This window comes from Bombina bombina, chromosome 9, assembly GCF_027579735.1.
Source record: "Bombina bombina isolate aBomBom1 chromosome 9, aBomBom1.pri, whole genome shotgun sequence".
Lineage (NCBI taxonomy): Eukaryota > Metazoa > Chordata > Amphibia > Anura > Bombinatoridae > Bombina > Bombina bombina.
The window spans coordinates 237,665,465-237,690,557 of record NC_069507.1 but is presented as its reverse complement, the minus strand read 5'-3'; the positions used below and the strand labels follow the sequence as shown (position 1 = coordinate 237,690,557).

The window sequence follows — 25,093 nt, the reverse complement described above, 5'->3', positions numbered from 1 at the left end:
AACAATAAGGCTTGTCAACAAGACAACAATATTACTGATCTGTGAATACCCCCCACTTCTGTCACAGTATACGTAAATTCCAAGATGGCGGCACCCAGTATGAAGATGCAGAGCTTCAATTACCAGCACTTGTAAAGGGTTAAAATAAGAAAACAGCTTTAAAGAGAGATGCAGGCACTAGACGAAAACCAATAGCCTAGCAGCTTAAATATCCCTTTCATTAAAGGGATATGAAACCCAATTTTTTTCTTCCATGATTTAGTTACAGCATACAATTTTTAACAACTTTTTAATTTACTTCTATCATCTATTTCTTTGTTCTCTTGATATCTTTCGTTTAAAGGCAGGGATGTAAGCTCAGGAGGCGAACAGACAAATGGAGTTCATGGCGTGCGGCTGCATGAGACCGGAACCGGAACAAGAGCTTCAGGGGTAAAATGTATCCAATCTAGAGGCTATCAGAGCAGAGTGCTATAGCTGCGGGCAATCAACCCGCTGTCAATAATACAAAACCAAAGAAGTTCCGACACTACTGGTGCATGAAAAGGTATAAAACAGTCCTTTATTGGGCTTCAGTAAAATACAAAATATCCATACGAATGGCAGACACACAGACAAGAGGGACAACAACAGCCTAACACATTTCGCGCCCCCTAGTGGCGCTTAATCATAGGCTAGCACATCTGAGACCTGGTTATCCTTATATAGGGATAATATATATTCCAGTTATATACTTTGTTTTGGTCATAGTCCTCCTTGTCCCTATTAAATGTATTTCCTGTACGGGAGGCTTGTTCTTGATCACACTTCCTAAGTGCTTCATCCATTTTCTTCTTGTGTACTAAATATTTTGTATTGGCCTCTAAGGGTTTTAAATCATCCTTAATGTTATCCACAGCTGTTTTTAACTTCATTCTTTTATTCTCTTTGACTCAAATTAATATGTTGATGAGTTTGAAGGAACACTCTGTTAGTACTGTATTCCATTCTTCCATGTCACGGGGATCATCAAATTCAAATGAGGGGTATTTCTTGATTCTGAGACCCCTAGGAATCCTCTGTGTTTCCACATACTTGTTAAATGCCACAATGTCCCACATAAGTCTAAGGTCAGAAATAAGACTTTGTTGTAACAAATTGAAATGGGTTCTTAATTTAGAGTTCTCCAACTCACTCTCCTCTTTGGAAAAGACCTTATCAAAAAAGTATTTTCTAATACCCATATCAAACATATCCTGTGTATTCAATAATTCTGAAGTGTGTACAGCAGGGGTGTCCAAACTTTGCTCTCCAGAGGTTTTGGAACTACATTTCCGATGATGCTCAGCCAGCATTTTATCTAGCTGAGCATTATGGGAAATGTAGTTCCAAAACCTCTGGAGAGCAAAGTTTGGACACCCCTGGTGTACAGGAATGGATTCATTATCTAAAACATTAGCCCCTAAAGTCTCTATCTCTGTCCCGGCATTTGCCAATATCTTTGTAGCTTTGTGGTAGATAATGTTCATTTACTCTTCCCTGGCAAGAGCAGATAGTACTCTTTGTCCGCTATATTGATGACATAATATTTGCGATACGCAATGTAAATGAAATGTAACTTCATAGGTGATTTTCTGACTTGGGAGTTCCAATGATTTAGGCCTACAATTTACTGGGGAACTTAATACAAATTAGATAATTTTTTTAGATCTTACACTACAAATAATTAACAATGAGATAGTTACTAAGACCTTTAGAAAACCTACAGCAGGTAATACTATCTTGCATGCTTCTTCACAACACCCAAAGCATTTAATTAAGGCTATCCCAAGAGGTCAGTTTATCATACTTCGTAGGAACACCAAGTCATACAATGTATAAGATCAACAATCCTTGCAACTTAAGGATAGACTTAACAAAAGACGATATGATTCCACTAAGTTGGTAACATGCAGGCACTCAGTCAAAACAAAGAATTTTAGATCTAATAGCCCTGATGTTCATAATAGCAAGGACAACTTCAAAGATACCATAGTGTTCACTACTGAATATTCAAAGCAATATGAGAGTATAGTAAAAATTCTTAAAAAGCATTTCCACATACTTTATGGGGATCAAGTACTTAAACCTTTGATTCATTGATGCAGATTTGTCTAAAAAAAACGAAGATACTGGCTAGATCGCGATCTCCTAGTCTTGTAAAAAATATAAAAAGAGTTCAAAAATTCCCAATTGGCTGACTAGGAAATGAAACTTTAAATGTGGAAGTAGGAACTGTAATACTTGTACCAATATCAAAATAGGGGATACTTTTCTTCCAACTATGATAATATTAAATACACTTCTATGCCAATTGCAAAACTACTTTTGTAGTGTATCTTCCCACATGTAACCTATGCCAAAGTCAGTATGTGGGTAAAACCTCACGTGAAGCCAAGACAAGATTCAGTGAACACGTTAGAGATGTCAAACATTACTATAAGGATTCCGCAGTAGCTAATCACTTTAACAACTTCCACTTTACCCACATAGCAGATATGTCTATACAGATCATACACATAGCAACTATTCCACATAGAGGAAGCAATAAACAAAGAGTCTTAGACAAAAGGGAACTATACTGGATACTAAAATTACATTCACGAGTCCCAGTTGGTATGAACTGGGACTCCTGAATGTAATTTCAGTATCCAGTATAGTTCCCTTTTTTTGTCTAAGACTCTTTGTTTATTGCCTAAGGGGAATAGTTAATTGACTATTAATTATGTATTCCCTTTTCTTTATTTCCTAGTTAGAATGTATACTATGTCGTTTCTATTATGCGGTTACTCTACATTTCAATATCTTAATGTTCCTAACTTTGTTCCATAAAGTTTGGGAACTCTGTGTACCATAAAGGGCTAGGTCTTTTTTTCAGACTTTCTTTTTCAATTATTTCTGAAGCAATATTGTTTGATCTTAGTAATAATGTAGATTAAATTATTATGTACATATTAGGAACGTAACTCCTTGTATAATTGACCCTAAATATAGATTATTTTATCGTTATTGTTTTTAGTTATGTACCGCACTGTGAGGAAGGTTAACTTATCCCTATATAAGGATAACCAGGTCTCACATGTGCTAGCCTATGATTAAGCACCACTAGGGTGCGCAAAACGCGTCAGACCATTTGTCCCTCTTGTCTGTGTGTCTGCCATCTGTATGGATTTTTTGTATTTTACTGAAGCCCAATAATAGACTTTTGTTTACCTTTTGACGCACCAGCTCAGAAGCCGGCCCATTTCTGGAGCACTATATGGCAGCAGTTTTGCAAAAATGCTATCCATTTGCAAGAGCACTAGATGGCAGCACTGTTTCCTGCCTTGTAGTGCTTCAAATGCCTACCTAGGTATCTCTTCAACACCTATCATGGGAAAGAAGCAAATTTGATGATAAAAGTAAATTGGAAACTTTTTTAGAATTGTACGCTCTGTTAGAATCACAAAATAAATGTTTGTGTTCATATCCTTTTAACCCTAAAATTAGCTCCCTCACACTGACTAATGACTAACTGCACCAGATGACTACCTAGGTATCTCATCAACTCAGAATATCATGAGAATAAAGCAAATTTGATAATAGAAGTAAATTGGAATTTTTTTTAAAATGATAAGTTCTGTCTGAATAACAAAGATCATTTTTAGGTTTCATATCCCCTTAAAGGTCTCCTGCATTGCATCTGTAAGTGTTCCTGCCTCTCCCAGCAAACATAAAACTATAACCAATTTAAAAAAAAAAAATAATTCACCCCAGATCTGAAAAACTCATAAACTTTGGAAAGATTCAGAGGGCAGCGCATAGTTGAGAGTGGAATTGGAATTGCTTTCATTAGTGCACATAAGACCATGCAAACAATTGTTTGGTGCCTATTTAGAACAACAGCAATTAACAAAAAAGTAGTTCCTAAACTCGAGTGCCAATATTCCTGCAGTCATTTAGCTGGGTTTAGCACAGTAATTCTCCCTAATCTTGTCATTGGGGATTACGTGCCATTGCTTAATATTAATTAAGAAATAAAATGCGATAAGGCAAATCCCCGTCCATACGGAACAAGTCATAAGCCTTTTCTTTTTTTTAAATCTTGCAATTTCTCTTTAGGTTGCAAAGAAGCCAGAGAGACGATCTGCAAATCACTGCTCAGCAGAGACCTTGTCCGTGGGCCCAGTCTTATCAGAAATAAACACACACACTCCCCTAATGACTCCAGCACCAGGAGCTGAGCCAGACACCCAGGGCTGCAGTATATATGGTACTTACATCACTGGTGTATTTTGAGATGTTGCTGACATTCTTAAACTGGGGTGTTTCACAATAGTTAATGCTGTGTCCTTTACTGCGTTCCAGACCTTTCTTGTATTCCACCTGCAATATGCAAAGTATATAAAAGAAACTTTTAGTGGATTTTGCTGTGCAAATGTCTGATTGGCCGTACAAAAGCAAAATAATTACTGCTGATTTATTAAAGTCAATGAGACCTTTTCTTTTTCTTTTTCAGGGGTTAGTTGACCACTTGCATAAAATATACAATTCAATTATCAATATATTCATTGTAAAAATACCCTTTTGGGATCAGGTCTGCCTTGAATGCAACAATAAGTAAATGCATTCACAGGCAACATGAGAGCTATAAGACATGATGATATCCAACTGTTCTTTAAAATTAGCTCTAAATTCCTGCTGCTGTTAAACCTAAAACAATGATTTTTCTGCAAATAATATGCTGGGGACAAAAAGATCTAGAAAACAGAGATGAACATATCCCTAGAATGGAAATATTCAGCAGTTACAGGCAGTTTTGGATTGGAGGATATGTACATATGTCATTCCTGGTTCGTCAATGCACTGAACAAGGGTGTATATATTAGGACTACACATTTTACCCCTTTGTAAGGTTAACCAATCACTTGCTGTAAGAAATTAAAGGGACATTGAACCCAATTTTTTTCTTTTGTGATTCAGATAGAGCATGCAATTTTAAGCAACTTTCTAATTTACTCCTACTATCAAATTTTCTTCATTCTCTTGGTATCTTTATTTGAAAAGCAAGAATGTAAGTTTAGATGCCGGACCATTTTTAGTGAACAACCTGGGTTGTCCTTGCTGATTGGACAGCACCAATAAACAAGTGCTGTCCATGGTCTGAACCAAAAATTGGCTGGCTCCTTGGCTTAGATGCCTTCTTTTTCAAATAAAGATAGCAAGAGAACGAAGAAAAATTGATAATAGGAGTAAATTAGAAAGTTGCTTAAAATTGCATACTCCATATGAATCATGAAAGAAAAAATTGGGGTTCAGTGTCCCTTGAAGGTGTTTTCAAAAGTTTAACATATTTTTCCCAGTAAACAAATGCACATTGTAATATGATCATATGCAACTTAGGCCTAGTTCCATTGAGGGATTTGGAAACTGATGGTAACATAATAATTCTCCATAGATTTTAATGAAGATAAATGTGTTTACCAACAGTTTCTAAACTTTGTCACCTGAATGGAAGTGAGCCCTTCATTGGCATATAAAGAACAGCCTGCGTCTTGTTATTTTGCCCTACCTCACTAACGCCATATTATCGCCTTACCTCGCTAGCCAGCTTATTGACGCTCTGGGCTTGTTTCATTGTCAAGTTGTCTTCAGCCGCAAGCGAGTGGTAATGGGCTGCTCCTTTCATCTTTGAAAAATCTTTTTTATATTTAATCTGAAAGATTATAGGAGAAAGTCAGCAAATGTTTTCTTTTCTAAGATGGTTTATACAACATATTTCAAAAAAATTTCTGAGGGGGGCAATGGTTATCAGCAACAAACTTTTTATATAGGCAGATAGGGATGAGCTTGCTAAAAATTGCCATCTGTTGTTTTAAAAGACATTAAAGGGGCATAAAACCCAAAATTTTTCTTTCATTCTTCAGACAATTTTAAAAAACTTTTCAATTTACTTCTATTATCAATTTTGTTTCATGCTTTTGGTATCCTTTATTGAAGGAGCAACAATGCACTACTGTGAGCTAGCTGAATACATTGGTAAGCCAATAATGAGAGGTGTATCTGTGCAGCCACCAATTAGCAACTAGCTTCAAGCTCCTGAGCCTACCTAGGTATGCCTTTCAACAACAAAAATTAAATAATTGAAGTAAACTGGAAAGTTGTTTAAAATTGTAAGCTCTATCTGGATCATGAAATACATTTTTTAAAACTAAATAAAGATTTTATATAACGTTGTACTCAAAGTGAAGATTAGTCTGATTGCACTAAACTATACTATGTACCCCTAAACCGCCAGACCCCCATCACAAACTACCAAGCTACACTATTAACCCCTAAACTGCCACCCACCCATTGCAAGCTGCCCGCTACACTATTAACCCCTAACCTGCCACCCACCCATTGCAAGCTACCCGCTACACTATTAACCCCTAAACTGCCACCCACCCATTGCAAGCTACCCGCTACACTATTAACCCCTAAACTGCCACCCACCCATTGCAAGCTACCCGCTACACTATTAACCCCTAAACTGCGACCCACCCATTACAAGCTGCCCGCTACACTATTAACCCCTATACTGCCACCCACCCATTGCAAGCTACCCGCTACACTATTAACCCCTAAACTGCCACAGACCCATTGCAAGCTGCCCGCTACACTATTAACCCCTATACTGCCACCCACCCATTGCAAGCTACCCACTACACTATTAACCCCTATAATGCCACTTAGCCAACCACTATAAACTCTTTAACCTATTGACCTTAACCTCCTAACCGCTATACAACGACCCATCACAAATGACCCCCAACTTATTAACACCTTAACCACCACAATATTGAAGATATAAGTGTAGTCTAAAGGTTAAAGGGAGGGTGTACTGTAAAGTTGGTTTCTCCTTAAAGCGACATGAAACCATGATTCAGATTGAGAACACAAATTTAAAAGCTTTTAACTTCTATTATCAAAGTTACTTCGTTTTCTTGGTATCCTTTGTTTAAAAGCAGGAAGGTAGGCTCAGAAGTGTGCACAAGCTTGGAGCAATATATGGCAGCATATTTTAACAATGTTATACATTTGTAAGGGCATTATGTGAAAGCAGTGTTTTCCTGCCATGTAGTGTTAAAGACACATACACACTACCTACCTAGGTATGCTCTTTAACAAAGAAGACAACAAATCAAGATAAAAGATGAAAATCAAATCAAGATAGTAAATGGAAAACTTTTAATAATTGTATGCTCTGTTTAAATCACAAAAAAAACTATTGGGTTTTGTGTCTTTTTAGTTTGTTTTTAATGACTTGCTATAATAGCTGCAGAGTTTAACATGTTTATGTTTATTTTTGTATATGAAATGACTGTTTCTTTTCATTGACACCACAACCCAGTTAATGAGCTGACCTTTCAGGGAGACCAGACCTCATTATCTTTATAAATATACATACACACACACACACACAAAGGCCCAAATAATCTTATACCTAGCTGTATACAAAAACAATACATAGAGAGAATTGAAAACTTTTTAGTACCTCTCTCACTCACCCTAATGAGTGTTTTTTTTCCTCAGTACATTCTCGTTTACATAGCTTTTCTATAACCAGTACTAATGTAATTAAATTGACAGTATAGGTGTAGATACAATGGTCAAAGGCAGCTATTTCAAATGACAAAATAAAGGTATATGAGTTCTTTGTACACTATTTAATACTCACCAGCAGGTAAAATGGATCATTTGGATATGCTTTTCACCAAAGGATACCAAAAGTATAAATTATATTTAAAAAAAATAGTAAATTGAAAATATGAATCATGAAAGTTTAATGTGGTCATTTATGTCCCTTTAATTGAACCTTGTGATCAATGGTGGCTCTGGGGTTATGCTTGAGATCAATACAGTACTCCCAATAATTAAATGCAGAAAAATACAATTTGGTTCTCCATAAAGGAACAAAAAACCTAAAAATGTTTATTTTATAATTGAGGTAGAGAATACAATTTAATAAAATGTCCAATTTACTTATATTTAAAATGTTGCTTCATACTCTTAGTATCTTTTATTGAAGGAACAGCAATGCAATACTGGGAGATAGTTGAACACATCGGTAAGCCAATGACAAGTGGCATTTACAGTATGTGCAGCAAGTTTTCAGCTCCTGAGCCTACCTATGTATGTTTTTCAACAAAAGATAACAAAAGAACTAAGTAAATTAGATAGAGTAAATTAGATCAAGTAAAAATGATATGCTCAATCTGAATCATGAAATAAATATGTTGTGTTTCCTGTCCCTTTAACTTGTTTCCAGTGGCTTGGTAAACTAGCTACAGAGTACTACATGTATAGGAAATGTAACTATGAAATAGCTGATCTTCTTCATTGTTCTGGAGAATTATTCGGGTAATTATTTATGCATATTCCAGCCATTTTTATTCCATTACTGCCAGTGTTAATTTTGACGGCAAGTTTCAATTTAGTCTTAGTTTTAGTCTTTTGACTAAAATGCCATTTTAGTTTTAGTCGTATTTTAGTCATCTGAATTGTTTTAGTTTTAGTCTAGTTTTAGTTGACTGAATCTCCAGTAGATTTTAGTCAACTAAAATCTAAGGGGTTTAGTTAAAGTGTAATGCATTATTTAAGCATTTCTGTATCATTTGCAAACTGATTATATACTCCAGGTGTAAACATAACACCTGTTATTATTTATGGTATTTAAACATGCAATACAGGCACAGATTTAGACGTAGTGATATACAACATCTTTATTAAACTTAAAATTAAATAAAACCAAGTTTCATAAACAAACAGAAGTGCAACTTTAAAATATAAAAAAACAAAACTGTAAACTGTATTGCACATATTACCCAATATAAAAACTTTAACAGTTCTCTGTTAATAATTAAAACAAGTAGTAAGTAACTCAACACAACAAAACGTTTCTGCAGCTAGCACAGGCACAGCATAACTTAAACCCATACTCATGGGTTATGCTTTTTTCTATAGGAAGAATCAATTGATTGTTCACAGATTCAAAAACGTTTCGGCAACAATATTAGCACTGCTCTAGAACTTCCAAACTCATTATATACTCCTGGAGTAAAGGTTTATTAACCTGATTTTATTTATGTTATTAAGGTTTGAACATGCAATACAGATTTAACAGATTTAACTGTTGTGGTATATAACATGTCTTTATTTATCTTAAAATTTAATAAAATTAAGTTTCGTAAATTTTACAAAAGAGCAGTAATTGCATATGGATTGATTATAACACCTTCTATAAAATGTTTTTGTCAGCAAATTTTGATTTAGTTTTAGTCATAGTCTTTTGACTAAAATGTCATTTTAGTTTTAGTCGTATTTTAGTCATCAGAATTTCTTTACTTTTATACTCGTTTTAGTCTAGTTTTAGTCGACGAAATTAACACTGCTTACTGCATGTGTTCCATAAATCAACCATCCTTTCTGTAAAGAACTGTATCAGTAACTTATTTTCTTAATATCTGTAATTTATCTGTGTGTTTTTATCTCTGTTTTTACTTTTGGGGAAAACAAAACAATAAAATTACAAAGAAAAAACAGAAGAGGAATGAAGCTGTTTTGTAGTTACTTTTGTTCTCAGCTTGTTATGAACTTGAGGTGTAGCGCCCCCTGTTTCTGTGAGTACTTACATCACTTGCAATCTCATTGGCCCTCTTGGCATGTAAATATGCCGGCGTTATCATGGCAGGAAAGCTGCCTTTACCCCTATATTCTTCATATTCCTCTGTGTAATCCTGTAAAAAACACACATTTATGTTACTATTATAAAAATACTGTAGTGAGCATTGAGAGAAAAAGGGATTTCTATAGAATTTAATCACTATCACTACAGTTTTTATATCACGTAAATCAATACAAATTACAACATGAATAGAAGGGCCAGGTGGGTGACGAGGAGCTGTATAAGGAAGACTTCTGTGTGTGCAAAGTCTTTCTAATTGGTACCTATTACATCCATTATAGATACAATAGAGGTGCTTCTAACTACCAAAATCTAATACTGTAGGCATCTAATGTTATCACTGGGCTCCTCACAAAATTACCTTCAGTTACAATGTATTTGTGTGTGTATATATGCACAGATGTGTGTGTCTGTATATATATATATATATATATATATATATATATATAAAAGTGTGTGTGTGTGTGTGTATAAGTGTGTGTGTGTGTGTGTATATGCACAGATGTGTGTGTGTGTGTATATATATATATATACATATATATGTATGTGTCTATATGTGTGCGTGTATAAGTGTGTGTGTGTATATCCACAGATGTGTGTGTGTATATGTATATATATATATATATATATATGTATATATATATATATGTGTGTGTGTATAAGTGCGTGTGTGTATATATGCACAGATGTGTGTGTGTATATATGTATATATATATATATATATATATATATATATGTGTGTGTATATAAGTGTGTGTGTATATATGCATAGATGTGTGTGTGTATATGTATATATATATATGTGTGTGTGTCTATATGTGTGTGTGTATAAGTGTGTATAAGTGTGTGTGTGTATATATATATATATATATATATATATGTGTGTGTGTGTGTGTGTGTGTGTGTGTGTGTATATATGTATAACTGCATGTCTATGTGTGGGTACAAGTGTGTGTATATGTCAGTGTGTATATGTACAAATATATGTGTGTATATGAGTGTGTATATGTACAAGTGAATGTGTTTGTGTGTGTCTGTTTGTACACAACAATACTTTGCCATTCAGAGGAAAAAGGTACTAGTCAAAAGTCAGAAAATAAACCAATTGCTTTTCATTCTTTAAAACTCATTCACAACTTTGAATTATTTAGTACATGGGCAATAGGATTCTTAGACACCTCTAATATTTAGTGCATGGTCTATAAAAAGTTCTTACACACCTCTCTGTAATTTAGTGTATGAGCTATAGAGCACTTACCACCTCACCATTATTTAGTGTATGGGCTATAGAGCGGTTACCACCTATGGGCTATAGAGCGCTTACCACCTCACCATTATTTAGTGTATGGGCTATATACAGTGGGGCAAAAAAGTATTTAGTCAGCCACCAATTGTGCAAGTTCTCCCACTTAAGAAGATGAGAGAGGCCTGTAATTTTCATCATAGGTATACCTCAACTATGAGAGACAAAATGTGGAAACAAATCCAGACAATCACATGGTCTGATTTAGAAAGAATTTATTTGCATATTATGGTGGAAAATAATTATTTGGTCAATATCAAAAGTTCATCTCAATACTTTGTTATATATCCTTTGTTGGCAATGACAGAGGTCAAACGTTTTCTATAAGTCTTCACAAGGTTGTCACACATTGTTGCTGGTATGTTGGCCCATTCCTGCATGCAGATCTCCTCTAGAGCAGTGATGTTTTGGGACTGTTGCTGTGCAACACAGACTTTCAACTCCCTCCAAAGGTTTTCTATGAGGTTGAGATCTGGAGACTGGCTAGGCCATTCCAGGACTTTGAAATGCTTCTTATGAAGCCACTCCTTCATTGCCCGGGTGGTGTGTTTGGGATCATTGTCATGCTGAAAGACCCAGCCACGTTTCATCTTCAGTGCCCTTGCTGATGGAAGGAGGTTTGCACTCAAAAACTCACGATACATGGCCCCATTCATTCTTTCATGTACATGGATCAGTCGTCCTGTTCCCTTTGCAGAGAAACAGCCCCAAAGCATGATGTTTCCACCCCCATGCTTCACAGTAGGTATGGTGTTCTTTGGTTGCAACTCAGCATTCTCTCTCCTCCAAACACGACGAGTTGTGTTTCTACCAAACAGTTCTACTTTGGTTTCATCTGACCATATAACATTCTCCCAATCTGCTTCTGGATCATCCAAATGCTGTCTAGCATACTTCAGACGGGCCCAGACATGTACTGGCTTAAGCAGGGGGACTCGTCTGGCACTGAAGGATCTGAGTCCCTGGCGGCGTAGTGTGTTACTAATGGTAGCCTTTGTTACGTTGGACCCAGCTCTCTGCAGGTCATTCACTAGGTCCCCCCATGTGGTAATGGGATGTTTGCTCACCGTTCTTGTGATCATTTTGACCCCACGGGGTGAGATCTTGCGTGGAGCCCCAGATCGAGGGAGATTATCAGTGGTCTTGTATGTCTTCCATTTTCTAATTATTGCTCCCACAGTTGATTTCTTCACACCAAGCTGCTTGCCTATTGCAGATTCAGTCTTCCCAGCCTGGTGCAGGTCTACAATTTTGTTTCTGGTGTCCTTCGACAGCTCTTTGGTCTTCACCATAGTGGAGTTTGGAGTGTGACTGTTTGAGGTTGTGGACAGGTGTCTTTTATACTGATAACAAGTTCAAACAGGTGCCATTAATACAGGTAATGAGTGGAGGACAGAGGAGCATCTTAAAGAAGAAGATACAGGTCTGTGAGAGCCAGAAATCTTGCTTGTTTGTAGGTGACCAAATACTTATTTTCCACCATAATATGCAAATGAATTCTTTCTAAATTAGACAATGTGATTGTCTGGATTTGATTCCACATTTTGTCTCTCATAGTTGAGGTATACCTATGATGAAAATTACAGGCCTCTCTCATCTTCTTAAGTGGGAGAACTTGCACAATTGGTGGCTGACTAAATACTTTTTTGCCCCAATGTAGTGCTTATACACCTCACTATTATTAAGTGTATGGGCTATAGAGTGCTTATACACCTCACTATTATTTAGTGTATGGGCTATAGAGTGCTTATACACCTCACTATTATTTAGTGTATGGGCTATAGAGTGCTTATACACCTCACTATTATTTAGTGTATGGGCTATAGAGTGCTTACCACCTCACTATTATTTAGTGTATGAGCTATATAGTGCTTATACACCTCACTATTATTTAGTGTATGGTCTATAGAATGCTTACTCTCCTCTATAATATTTAGTGTATGTGCTATAAAATGCTTACACGCTTCTCTATTAATTAGTGTCTGAGCTATAGAGTGCTTACTCTCCTCTATAATATTTAGTGTATGGGCTTTAGAGTGCTTATACACCTCACTTTTATACACCTCACTTTTATTTAGTGTTTGAGCTATATACTGCTTACACACATCTATATACTGCCTACACACCTCTATTATTTAGTGTATGAGCTATATACTGCTTACTGTCACACATCTATATACTGCTTACACACCTCTATTATTTAGTGTATGAGCTATATACTGCTTATACACATCTATATACTGCCTACACACCTCTATTATTTAGTGTATGAGCTATATACTGCTTACTGTCACACATCTATATACTGCTTACACACCTCTATTATTTAGTGTATGAGCTATACTGCTTACACACATCTATATACTGCCTACACACCTCTATTATTTAGTGTATGAGCTATAGTGAATATATAGTGTAACACGGGGGCCTGAGAAACAAGAGAGACTAGATATGATGTTAGGATATTGCAACTAGAAATAGGTAGAGGGGTAATATTAGATCATAGTCACATTTTCAGTGTAAGATAATTCAACCATGTGTTGCACGTAAGGAGCTTAAGGTAGTGTACAGACCAGTCCAAAGATCATTTTATTTCACAATACACCTTCCCCAAGGCTTTGTTTGGCTTTTAAGATACTATCAAAAGTGCACTTTTCTTCCTTTGATTTCTGTTTTACTTTATGCAAAGTAAAAGAAAAACTAAGAAGGGAATTGCCACTCTCAGTTTGACTGACAGGTAAAAATGGCATAATAAGATTTGCAACAGTGTATCAGTCCCTTTTGGTTGTTGTTACATACCTCACACAACTGATCTGTATTTTGTTTTTTAAAAGCTACATCTGTCACAGCTGTCTGGTTTGCAATCCCCTTGATCTTCTTTTGATAATTCTGATGATATTTTACCTGGCACAAGGATAAGTAGAGACAATGTCACATTATATATTACGTGTCAGTGTTCTTCACCTTTGATACTATTGAGAATGCCATTTGGGAACATTATCCATGATTAGAAGAATCTAGAAAAGACTGTTCATCTCCACTATCTAATAAAATATGATGACTGAAATGGAAAGGTTGAGATTGTACTTTTAAGGTCAAAAATGTCCATGAACTGAATATATGATTTTTGTAGACGGTGCAAGTTTTCATTTCTGTTGTAAAATGTATTATAGAAAACAGGGATAGAAAATGTACATGAACTAAATACAAGTAAGTGTCAGCTGTGACATTGTCAGGTTAAAATGACATGAAGCCAGCTGTCCGCCCTAAGGGAAATAGATTGTATTGCACTTTGCTGGGCATCAGTGAATTTTATTAGTTTATTTGAAAAGTTTAAATACACTGAATTATCCACTGATGCTTTGTAAATGGGTTTAGCAATAAGTTTGTTACACAAACATCTGGCCAGTAATCCCTCTGGATATTCAGCAAAATTGCTAATTTATCCCTTTATGAAAAGTATACTTTTAGCATACTAATATCTGCAATAGAAAAAGAAGAATCACATTCATAGGTTGTCTCATTAACTTATAAAATATATACGGCTAGATTACAAGTTTTTGTTGGTAATGGTGTGCGGTGCTAACAAGCCTTTTTTTCTCACTGCTCACTTAAGACAACGCTGGTATTCCGAGTTTTCTGCAAGCCGGCGTTAGCCTCAGAAAAGTGAGCATTGAGCAAAATTTAGCTCCACATCTCACCTCAATACCAGCGTTGCTTAAGTCAGCGGTGAGCTGGCTGAACGTGATCATGCACGATTTCCCCATAGGAAACAATGGGGCTGAGCTGGCTGAAAAAAAACCTAACAACTGCAAAAAAGCAGCGTTCAGCTCCTAACGCAGCCCCATTGTTTCCTATGGGGAAATAAAAGTTATGTCTACACCTAACACCCTAACATGAACCCCGAGTCTAAGCACCCCTAATATTACACTTATTAATCAGCCAATCGGAATTAAGGTAGGAAAAATCCTATTGGCTGATGCAATCAGCCAATAGAATTGAAGTTCAATCCTATTGGCTGATCCAATCAGCCAATAGGATTTAGCTCGCATTCTATTGGCTGTTCCAATCATCCAATAGAATGCAAGCTCAATTCTATTGGCTGATTGTATCAGCCAATAGAATTTTTCCTACCTTAATTCCGATTGGCTGATTCTATCAGCCAATCAGAATTGAAGGGATGCTATCTTGGATGACGTCACTTAAAGGAACCTTCATTCTTCAGTCGCCGTCGGATGGAAGATTATGCTCCACGTCGGATGTTTTCAAGATGGACCTGCTCCGCTCCGTATGGAAGAAGATAGAAGATGCCGCCTGGATGAAGACTTCTGCCGGTCTTGATGTCCTCTTCTGGCCGATAGGGTTGGGTGTGTGGGTGGTGGGTTTTAATGTTGGGGGGTATTGTATTTTTTTTTACAGGTAAAAGAGCTGATTACTTTGGGGCAATGCCCCACAAAAAGCCCTTTTAAGGGCTATTTGTAATTTAGTATAGGGTAGGGAATTTTTTTATTTTGGGGGGCTTTTTTATTTTATTAGGGGGATTAGATTAGGTGTAATTAGTTTAAACATTTGTAATTTCTTTTTTATTTTCTGTAATTTAGTGTTTGTTTTTTTTACGTAATTTAGTTTATTTAATTTAATTGTAATTAATTGTAGTTAGTTTAGGTAATTAATTTAATTATAGTGTAGTGTTAGGTGTAATTGTAACTTAGGTTAGGGTTTATTTTACAGGTAAATTTGTACTTATTTTAACTAGGTAGTTATTAAATAGTTAATAACTATTTAATAACTATTCTACCTAGTTAAAATAAATACAAAGTTGCCTGTAAAATAAAAATAAACCCTAAGCTAGCTACAATGTAACTATTAGTTATATTGTAGCTATCTTAGGGTTTATTTTACAGGTAAGTATTTATTTTTAAATTGGAATAATTTAATTAATTGTAGTAATTTTATTTATATTTTTTAAAATTATATTTAAGTTAGGGGGGTGTTAGGGTTAGATTTAGATTTAGGGGTTAATACATTTGATATAGTAGCGGCGTCGTTGGGGGCGGCAGATTAGGGGTTAATAAATGTAGGTAGGTGTCGGCGATGTTAGGGCCGGCAGATTAGGGGTTAATAACATTTAACTAGTGTTTGCGAGGCGGGAGTGCAGCGGTTTAGGGGTTAATATATTTATTAAAGTGGCGGTGATGTCCGGTCGGCAGATTAGGGATTAAACATTTTAGTTAAGTGTTTGCGATGGGGGGGCCTTGGTTTAGGGGTTAATAGGTAGTTTGGGGGTGTTAGTGTACTTTTAGCACTTTAGTTAAGAGTTTTATGTTACGGCGTTAGCCCATAAAACTCTTAACTACTGACTTTTAATTGCGGTAGGAGTCTGGACAGGAGAGGGTCTACCGCTCACTTTTTCCAGCAATTGTAATGCCAGCGTTAGGAAAATCCCATTAAAAAGATAGGATACGCAATTGACGTAAGGGGATTTGCGGAATGCGAAAATCACGGAAAAAAAGTGAGCGGTACACCTGTATCTGTCTGACTCGTAATACCAGCGGGCGTTAAAAAGCAGCGCTGGGACCCCTTAACGCTGCTTTTTAAGGCTAACGCAAGACTTGTAATCTAGGCGATAGAAAATAATATTTGATTTACACTAAAAAGACATTATATGGAAAAAAATCTATGGCACTTGATGAAACAGCGTTTATTCGTCTTAATTATCCTAAAATGACTCAGATTAAGTATAAGATATTTACATTTAAAGGGGCACTAATCTCAGTACTAAATGTTCGTCATTCAGATAGAGCATGCACATTTAAACAACTTTCCAATTGACTTCTATTATCAAATTTACTTTGTACTCTTTGTCTCCTTTTTTGAAGAGTAAACCTAGGTAGGATGATAGGAGCTTAAGAGCGTGAACGTGTCTTTAGCAGTCTATGGTAGCAATGTTGCATTTACTGCCCCCAGATGGCTAAATTATGCACTGCATTAATCGTTAAAGTATAGTTTTGACTTCCAGGTCCCTTTAATAGATAGGGAATTGTAATGATGATAGGTATATTGTTATGGTGATGTGCTGGGCTCTATGAATATTATTTAAGTAATCAGTGATATACAGTAAGTGCTATTCTAGACACCAGTTGTCATTTAGTCGCTTGCACTTACATTGCTGGCGAGCTCATTGGCCCGTTTCGCTATCTGGTAGCCTGGAGTTATCATTGCTGGGAAGCTGCCCTTTCCTTTCTGTTCTTCATAATCTTCTGTGTACTTTGCCTAGAAATCACATCCATGGGAATACAAATAATTATTTGTAGCTATAATGTTACATTTCCACATTACACCAGACTCAACATCTGGGGGGGCTTCTCACTCATTTAGATGATTAAGGGATCTGAAACCCAATTTTTTTTCTTCCATTATTCAGATAGAACATGCAATTTTTAACACTTTTCTAATTTACTTCTATTATAAATGTTTCTACGTTCTCTTGGTATCTTTTATTGAAAAGCAGGGACGTATACTTAAGAGTCGACCCATTTTAGGCACACTATGGGGTCAATTTATGAAGCTCCGTATGGAGCTTGATGCCCCGTGTTTCCGGTGAGTCTAAAGACCGCTGCTCCATAACCTGTCTCCCTGCACGCGGCCGATTGGCTGTGAATCTGTAGAGGGCGGTATTGCACCAGCAGTTCACAAGAATTGCTGGTGCAATGATAAATGCTGACGTCATATGCTGTTGGCAATTATCGATGTGCAGAGGATATGATACGCTACTTTGTATCATGTCCGCTCGCACTTTAGTAAATTGACCTCTATATGGCAACAGTTTTGCAAAAATGTTATCCATTTGCTGGAGCACTAGATGGCAGCACTATTTTCTGCCATGCAGTGCTCCAGATACCTACCTAGGTATCTCTTCAACAAAGAATATCATGACAACGATGCAGATTTTATAATAGAAGTAAATTGGAAACTTTTTTTTAAATTGTATGCCCTGCCTGAATCACAAATGAAAATATTTGGGTTTCATATCCCTTGAGCTAGTCTTAACCCTAACTCTAATGCTAACTCTATCCCTTGTCTAACTTTACCTTAGCCTTGTTCTAAATCCTAGTCATAGCCCTATCCCTAAGCTTATCCCTTTTTAAAATGCTTACCTTTGTGTTATGGTAAATATAACGCTGATCCTCCGCCTGCGCCTGCAGTTCCTGCTTTCTTTAGCAGAACGATGACAAATCTGGCTTCCTCCAATTAGTGTGTGCCCCCTTTGGCATCCAGCTTGTGGGGCAATGCAACAATTGGAGGAAGCCGGATTTGTCATCTATATGGTAATGAAAGCAACAGATGCGGGCGGAGGATCAGCGCTATGTTTACCATAATGCAAAGGAAAGTATTTTAAAAAAATAAGCATCTTTGTTAACTTAAATGATTTAAAGTGCCCCTGTTTTTAAGATTATTATTTAATACTGGGCTTTAATTCATTAAAGTTTACATTCACTTTAATATAGCCTAAGGCCCATATTTATCAAGCTCCGTACGGAGCTTGAAGGGCCGTGTTTCTGGCGAGTCTTCAGACTCGCCAGAAACACAAGTTATAAAGCAGCGGTCACAAAGACTGTTGCTCCATAACCTGTCCGCCTGCTCTGAGCAGGCGGACAGAAATCACCGGAAATCAACCCGATCGAGTACGATCGGGTTGATTGACACCCCCCTGCTGGTGGCCAATTGGTCGCGAGTCTGCAGGGGGCGGCGTTGCATCAGCAGCTCTTGTGAGCTGCTGGTGCAATGCTGAATACGAAGAGCGTATTGCTCTCCGTATTCAGCGAGGTCTGGCGAACCTGATCCGTGTCACGATTTCCGTTCATCGCCGCCTCACTGCGGCTCCCGGAGCTCTCCTGTTGTGTTTACGTCACGTTGCCTAGCAACGTGACGTATTTTCTGAACCTCCCTCTGATGCCGGACCTCTCTCTCATCCTTTAAATCTCGGCGGGAGATATTGTTTGGGGCCCGTTTGTAAAATCCTGTCTTCGGATCTGTGAGTACTCTGTTGATTTTTTCAACTCTTCCTCCTGAGATTTTCCTGTGCCTGAATTCCCTACCATTTCCTAGGAACCTCTCTCTGGATTTGATCTCCCTTGTTTATCTGACATTGCTTGTTTATTTGTTTAAAACCTGCAAGAAGAAGTACTAATCCTTTGTTTGCTAATACCTGCTTAAAAGGACATTATCTTTATTTGTTTCTAATCTGCAATGAAGGAGCATTAATCATTTGTTTGCTAATACCTGCTTAAAAGGACATTATCTTTATTTGTTTCAAATCTGCAAAAAAGGATCTTTAATCATTTGTTTGCTAGTAACCTACTTAAAGGGACATTATCTTATTTTCAAACCTGCAAAGAAGGAGCATTAATCATTTGTTTGCTAGTAACCTGCTTAAAGGCACATTCTCTTATTTGTTGCAAACCTGCAAAGAAGGAGCCTTAATCATTTGTTTACTAATCACCTGCTTAAAGGGACATTCTCTTATTTGTTGCAAACCTGCAAAGAAGGAGCCTTAATCATTTGTTTACTAATCACCTGCTTAAAGGGACATTCTCTTATTTGTTGCAAACCTGCAAAGAAGGAGCCTTAATCATTTGTTTACTAATCACCTGCTTAAAGGGACATTATCTTTATTTGTTGTAAACCTGCAAAGAAGAATCTTTACTCATTTGTTTACTAATCACCTGCTTAAAGGGACATTATCTTTATTTGTTGTAAACCTGCAAAGAAGAATCTTTAATCATTTGTTTGCTACTAACCTGCTTAAAGGGACATTATCTTATTCGTTGCAAAGCTGCAAAGAAAGAGCATTTATCTATTGTTTGCTGCTTAAAGGGACATTATTTCCTACTATCATTTGTTTACCAGTAACCTGCTTAAAGAGACATTATTTTAGTGTTTCCTGTAATCAAGAAGATATACAGTGTTACTATTTCTGTTGGGAGAACCTTATATCCTACTTATTTGTTTCCTGAGTGGGTCACGTCCTGGATATTCCTCAGTGTGCTAGCGTGTGTTCTATCTTTCACGCTAGCAATTGGGTTAGATCCTGGGCTGACTATATACGGCTGACAATACAAACGGGCCATAAATGGACCCCACTGAATTATCCATGGCCGTGACTCACCAGGGGCAATTACTGGGATCTCATGCTACCCACTTACAATCCTTGGACTCTAAGCTAGATCAAATAACTACATTATTACAGAGCTTGGTTGCTCCTATTCCTCCCAATCCTAATCCTATTGAGGCTTCTCCTCCTCCAAATCCCAACAACCAATTACAAGGACAATTGAGTCCCAGGATACCTCTTCCAGACAAATACGATGGGAATCCTGAAGACTGTAGGGGTTTTTTGAATCAATGCCGACTTCACTTTCGTAACAGTCCTATCCTCTTTGCTACTCCCTCTTCTAAGATTACATTCCTCATTTCTTTAATGAAAGGAAGAGCTTTGGCCTGGGTATCACCTTTGTTAGAAAAGAATGATTCTTTACTTCAGGATGTGGATACCTTTCTTTCAGTATTCTCTAACGTATTCGACAAACCTGGAAGGTCTTCCGCTGCGGAAGCCTCTCTTTTAGACCTACGACAGGGTGGTCAACCTGTGTCCCAGTATGCTATTGAGTTCCGCACTCTTGCATCTGAAACTACTTGGAATCAAGGAGCTCTTAGAGCAGCTTTTCGTAAAGGACTTTCAGAACGTCTCAAAGACGAATTGGTGTATCGGGAACTTCCAGAATCCCTTGAATCCTTGATAAATCTTTGTATCCGTCTCGATTCTAGATACCGGGAACGTCAACAAGAAAGAGAAAGAAATCAGAAGTCTTCAACTCGAACCCCTTATCGTCTGGCTCCTCGTTTTTCTAACCCAGTAACGCATACTTCTTCCTCTCCTGACCAAGCTGAACCTATGGAAGTTGGAACAATAAAATTAACAGAAACTGAGCGTTTAAGAAGACGTTCTCTTGGCCTGTGTTTATACTGTGGCCTTAAAGGGCATTTATTAAGAGATTGTCCTACCAGGCCAGTAAAAGCCAGGGCTTAACTTTTGTCCAGGGAACTGGGTTAAGCCATAAAGAAGTTCATTCCCTCTATAATAAACTTTTTGTTCCAGTGACTCTTCAAATTGGTGGTAGCAAGATACATACCCAAGCTCTTATCGATTCTGGCGCAGGAGGAGTGTTCATTGACTCCACTTTTGTGAATACTCACACAATTCCCTTGATAAGAAAAAAGTTTTCAGTCTCTGTCTCTACTGTGAGTGGAGATCCTTTGGGTTCCGGATTCATCCAGTTTACTACTAAACCCATACTTTTTTCCGTCGGAGTCCTTCATTGTGAGAAGATATGTTTTGATGTTATTTCTACTCCTCAATTTCCTATAATTTTGGGTCTTCCTTGGCTTCAATTGCATAACCCCACCTTTTCTTGGACCCATGGGGAACTCACCTCTTGGGGGTCTTCTTGCCATACTAATTGTCTTCAAGAACCTACCAAGGCATCACTCACTATTGCTCTCACTTTCGACACTACTGGTTCTTTACCTATGCCTTACCAAGATTTTGTCGATGTGTTTTCTAAGAAAGAAGCAGAACGTCTTCCTCCTCACCGTCCATTTGATTGCCCCATTGATCTCCTCCCTGGAGCTCCCTATCCTCGAGGCAAGACTTACCCACTTTCAAGGCCTGAAAATGTAGCTCTGGAAGAATACATCAAAGATAATCTGGCCAGAGGTTTTATTCGACCCTCCTCATCTCCTGTAGGGGCTGGATTCTTTTTTGTGGGTAAGAAGGATGGCGGCTTGCGACCTTGTATCGATTACAGAGGGCTAAATCAAATTACCATCAAGAACAGGTATCCTTTACCCCTTATTCCCGAATTATTCACGTATCTTCAAGGTTCCACCATATTTACCAAGCTAGACCTTCGTGGGGCATACAACCTCATCCGTATGCGCGAAGGGGATGAGTGGAAGACAGCCTTTAACACTCGATTTGGGCACTATGAATATCTGGTCATGCCTTTTGGGCTGTGTAATGCCCCTGCTGTTTTTCAACACTTTGTGAATGAGATTTTTCGGGATGTTTTGAATATTTTTGTCATCATTTATCTTGACGACATTTTAATTTTTTCTCAAAACTACCAAGATCATATACATCACGTCAGGAGGGTACTTCAACGTTTAAGAACCAATCATCTTTTTGCCAAATTGGAAAAATGTTCTTTTCATCAAAGATCCATACCCTTCTTGGGATATGTAATCTCCGAATCAGGTTTTGAGATGGATCCAACTAAACTTTCTGCCATTTTGGATTGGCCTAGACCTGACTCTCTTAAAGCTCTTCAACGTTTTCTGGGTTTCGCCAGTTATTATAGAAAATTCATCAAAGGATTTGCTACAATTACGTCACCTCTTACGTCTCTCACCAGGAAAGGGCAAAATTGTAAAGCATGGCCTCCTGAGGCTGTTCACGCTTTCGATTCTCTCAAAGAAGCCTTCTCTTCTGCACCTGTCCTCCGTCATCCTAATCCGGATTTTCAATTCATCTTAGAAGTGGATGCTTCTTCTGTTGCTGCTGGGGCTGTTCTCTCTCAACGAATACCTGACACAGGAAAGATTCATCCTGTTGGATTCTTCTCCAAGAAATTCACCCCTTCTGAATTAAATTATGATGTAGGCAATAAGGAGTTGCTTGCCATTAAAATGGCCTTGGACGAATGGAGGCATTGGTTAGAAGGTACTTCCTTACCATTTACTATACTCACTGACCATAAGAACCTTCTATATCTTCAAACAGCCAAACGACTGAATTCCAGACAAGCACGTTGGTCTTTATTCTTCTCACGTTTTCATTACAATCTGTCTTATATACCCGGTTCTAAGAATATCAAAGCCGACGCCCTTTCCAGACAATTTCAAGATACCTCAACTCTTGAATCTAGTAACATTCTTCAACCTCATAAAGTCTTAGCCCAGTTATCAACTACTTGGTTACAAGATTTGCATTCTGCCCAGAAGAATCTTCCCTTGTCTTGTAAACCCCCTGATGGTCTTCTCTTTGTTCCTGAACGTCTTCGTTCCAAGATACTGTTTTGGGCTCATGACAGTCCTCTCTCTGGACATCCTGGCATCAGTAACACCGCTCGGAATCTCAAGAAACATGTATGGTGGCCTACTCTCTCTCAGGATGTTAAAGATTATGTCTCAGTGTGCACACAGTGTGCCGCCAATAAGACTCCTCGTCAACTTCCTTCTGGTTTGCTCCAGCCGTTACCCATTCCTCATCAGCCTTGGACCCATTTATCCATGGATTTTATTACAGACCTTCCTCTTTCAGCTGGAAACAACACTATTTGGGTAGTTGTTGACAGGTTTTCTAAAACAGCACACTTCATTCCTTTACCTGGTTTACCATCTGCCAAAATACTGTCTGAACTATTTCTTTCACACATTGTGAGATTACATGGCTTTCCTCTGGATATCGTCTCAGATAGAGGGGTACAATTTGTTTCCCGGTTTTGGAGATCACTCTGCAAGCACTTTGGAACAACGATCTCTTTATCTACCTCACATCATCCAGAATCTAATGGCCAAACCGAAAGGGTAAACCAGTGCCTGGAAACTTATCTTAGGCACTATGTGGATCATCATCATTCTAATTGGAGTGGCTATCTCCCATTAGCAGAATTGGCTCATAACGCCCGATACAATTCCTCTCTTCAGACCTCTCCTTTTCATGCAGCCTATGGGTTTCAACCCAGAACATTTCCCCTTCATACTTCTTCCACGGAAAATCCTGCTTCTGATCTAACTGCCCGGAGATTAACTCGTCATTGGAGGAGGATACGTCTTCTTCTTTCCAAGGCTTCCAAACGTTATAAGTTCTTTTCTGATCTTCGACGAAAGAAAGCTCCCAAATATCGGCCTGGCGATAAGGTGTGGGTCTCTTCACGTCATCTTCGTCTCAAGCAGCCTTCCGCCAAATTGGGCCCACGGTATGTGGGTCCTTTCCGAATACTGGGTCAAGTATGCTCTACTGCCTACCGAATTGCTCTGCCCAAGACTCTCAAGGCTCATCCTGTATTCCATGTGTCTCTTCTGAAGCCTATGTTGTCTAATAGGTATTCTAAACCTATGTTACAACCTCCACCTCTTTTGGTTCATGGACATCCTGAATTTGAGGTCAGTCACATTCTGGATTCCAAACTTCGTGGCAAGCATTTGTACTATCTCATTCATTGGAAGGGTTATCCGGTTACGGAGCGATCCTGGGAACCCGCTCGGCAGGTGAACGCCCCTGCTTTGATTAAGGCGTTTCACAAGCTTCATCCTTCCAAGCCTGCTCCTGTCCCCCGGAGGGGTCCTTGAAGGGGGGGTGCTGTCACGATTTCCGTTCATCGCCGCCTCACTGCGGCTCCCGGAGCTCTCCTGTTGTGTTTACGTCACGTTGCCTAGCAACGTGACGTATTTTCTGAACCTCCCTCTGATGCCGGACCTCTCTCTCATCCTTTAAATCTCGGCGGGAGATATTGTTTGGGGCCCGTTTGTAAAATCCTGTCTTCGGATCTGTGAGTACTCTGTTGATTTTTTCAACTCTTCCTCCTGAGATTTTCCTGTGCCTGAATTCCCTACCATTTCCTAGGAACCTCTCTCTGGATTTGATCTCCCTTGTTTATCTGACATTGCTTGTTTATTTGTTTAAAACCTGCAAGAAGAAGTACTAATCCTTTGTTTGCTAATACCTGCTTAAAAGGACATTATCTTTATTTGTTTCTAATCTGCAATGAAGGAGCATTAATCATTTGTTTGCTAATACCTGCTTAAAAGGACATTATCTTTATTTGTTTCAAATCTGCAAAAAAGGATCTTTAATCATTTGTTTGCTAGTAACCTACTTAAAGGGACATTATCTTATTTTCAAACCTGCAAAGAAGGAGCATTAATCATTTGTTTGCTAGTAACCTGCTTAAAGGCACATTCTCTTATTTGTTGCAAACCTGCAAAGAAGGAGCCTTAATCAT

At 37.9% G+C, this 25,093-nt stretch overlaps 1 protein-coding gene across 3 annotated transcripts in view; it reads right to left on the bottom strand.

The window, feature by feature from the left end:
* NRAP (nebulin related anchoring protein) overlaps positions 1-25,093 on the bottom strand; it is a 195,688-nt gene that overhangs the window by 118,851 nt on the left and 51,744 nt on the right. For 2 of the 3 annotated variants that reach the window (XM_053692702.1, XM_053692703.1), the window contains exons 8-12: positions 17,193-17,300; positions 13,827-13,931; positions 9,672-9,776; positions 5,597-5,713; positions 4,279-4,383 (exon numbers count right to left, since the gene is read on the bottom strand). In XM_053692702.1, coding sequence (XP_053548677.1) covers positions 4,279-4,383; positions 5,597-5,713; positions 9,672-9,776; positions 13,827-13,931; positions 17,193-17,300 — 540 coding nt within the window. The remainder of the gene's footprint in view (positions 1-4,278; positions 4,384-5,596; positions 5,714-9,671; positions 9,777-13,826; positions 13,932-17,192; positions 17,301-25,093) is intronic. The other variant, XM_053692704.1, reaches the window with a different exon arrangement.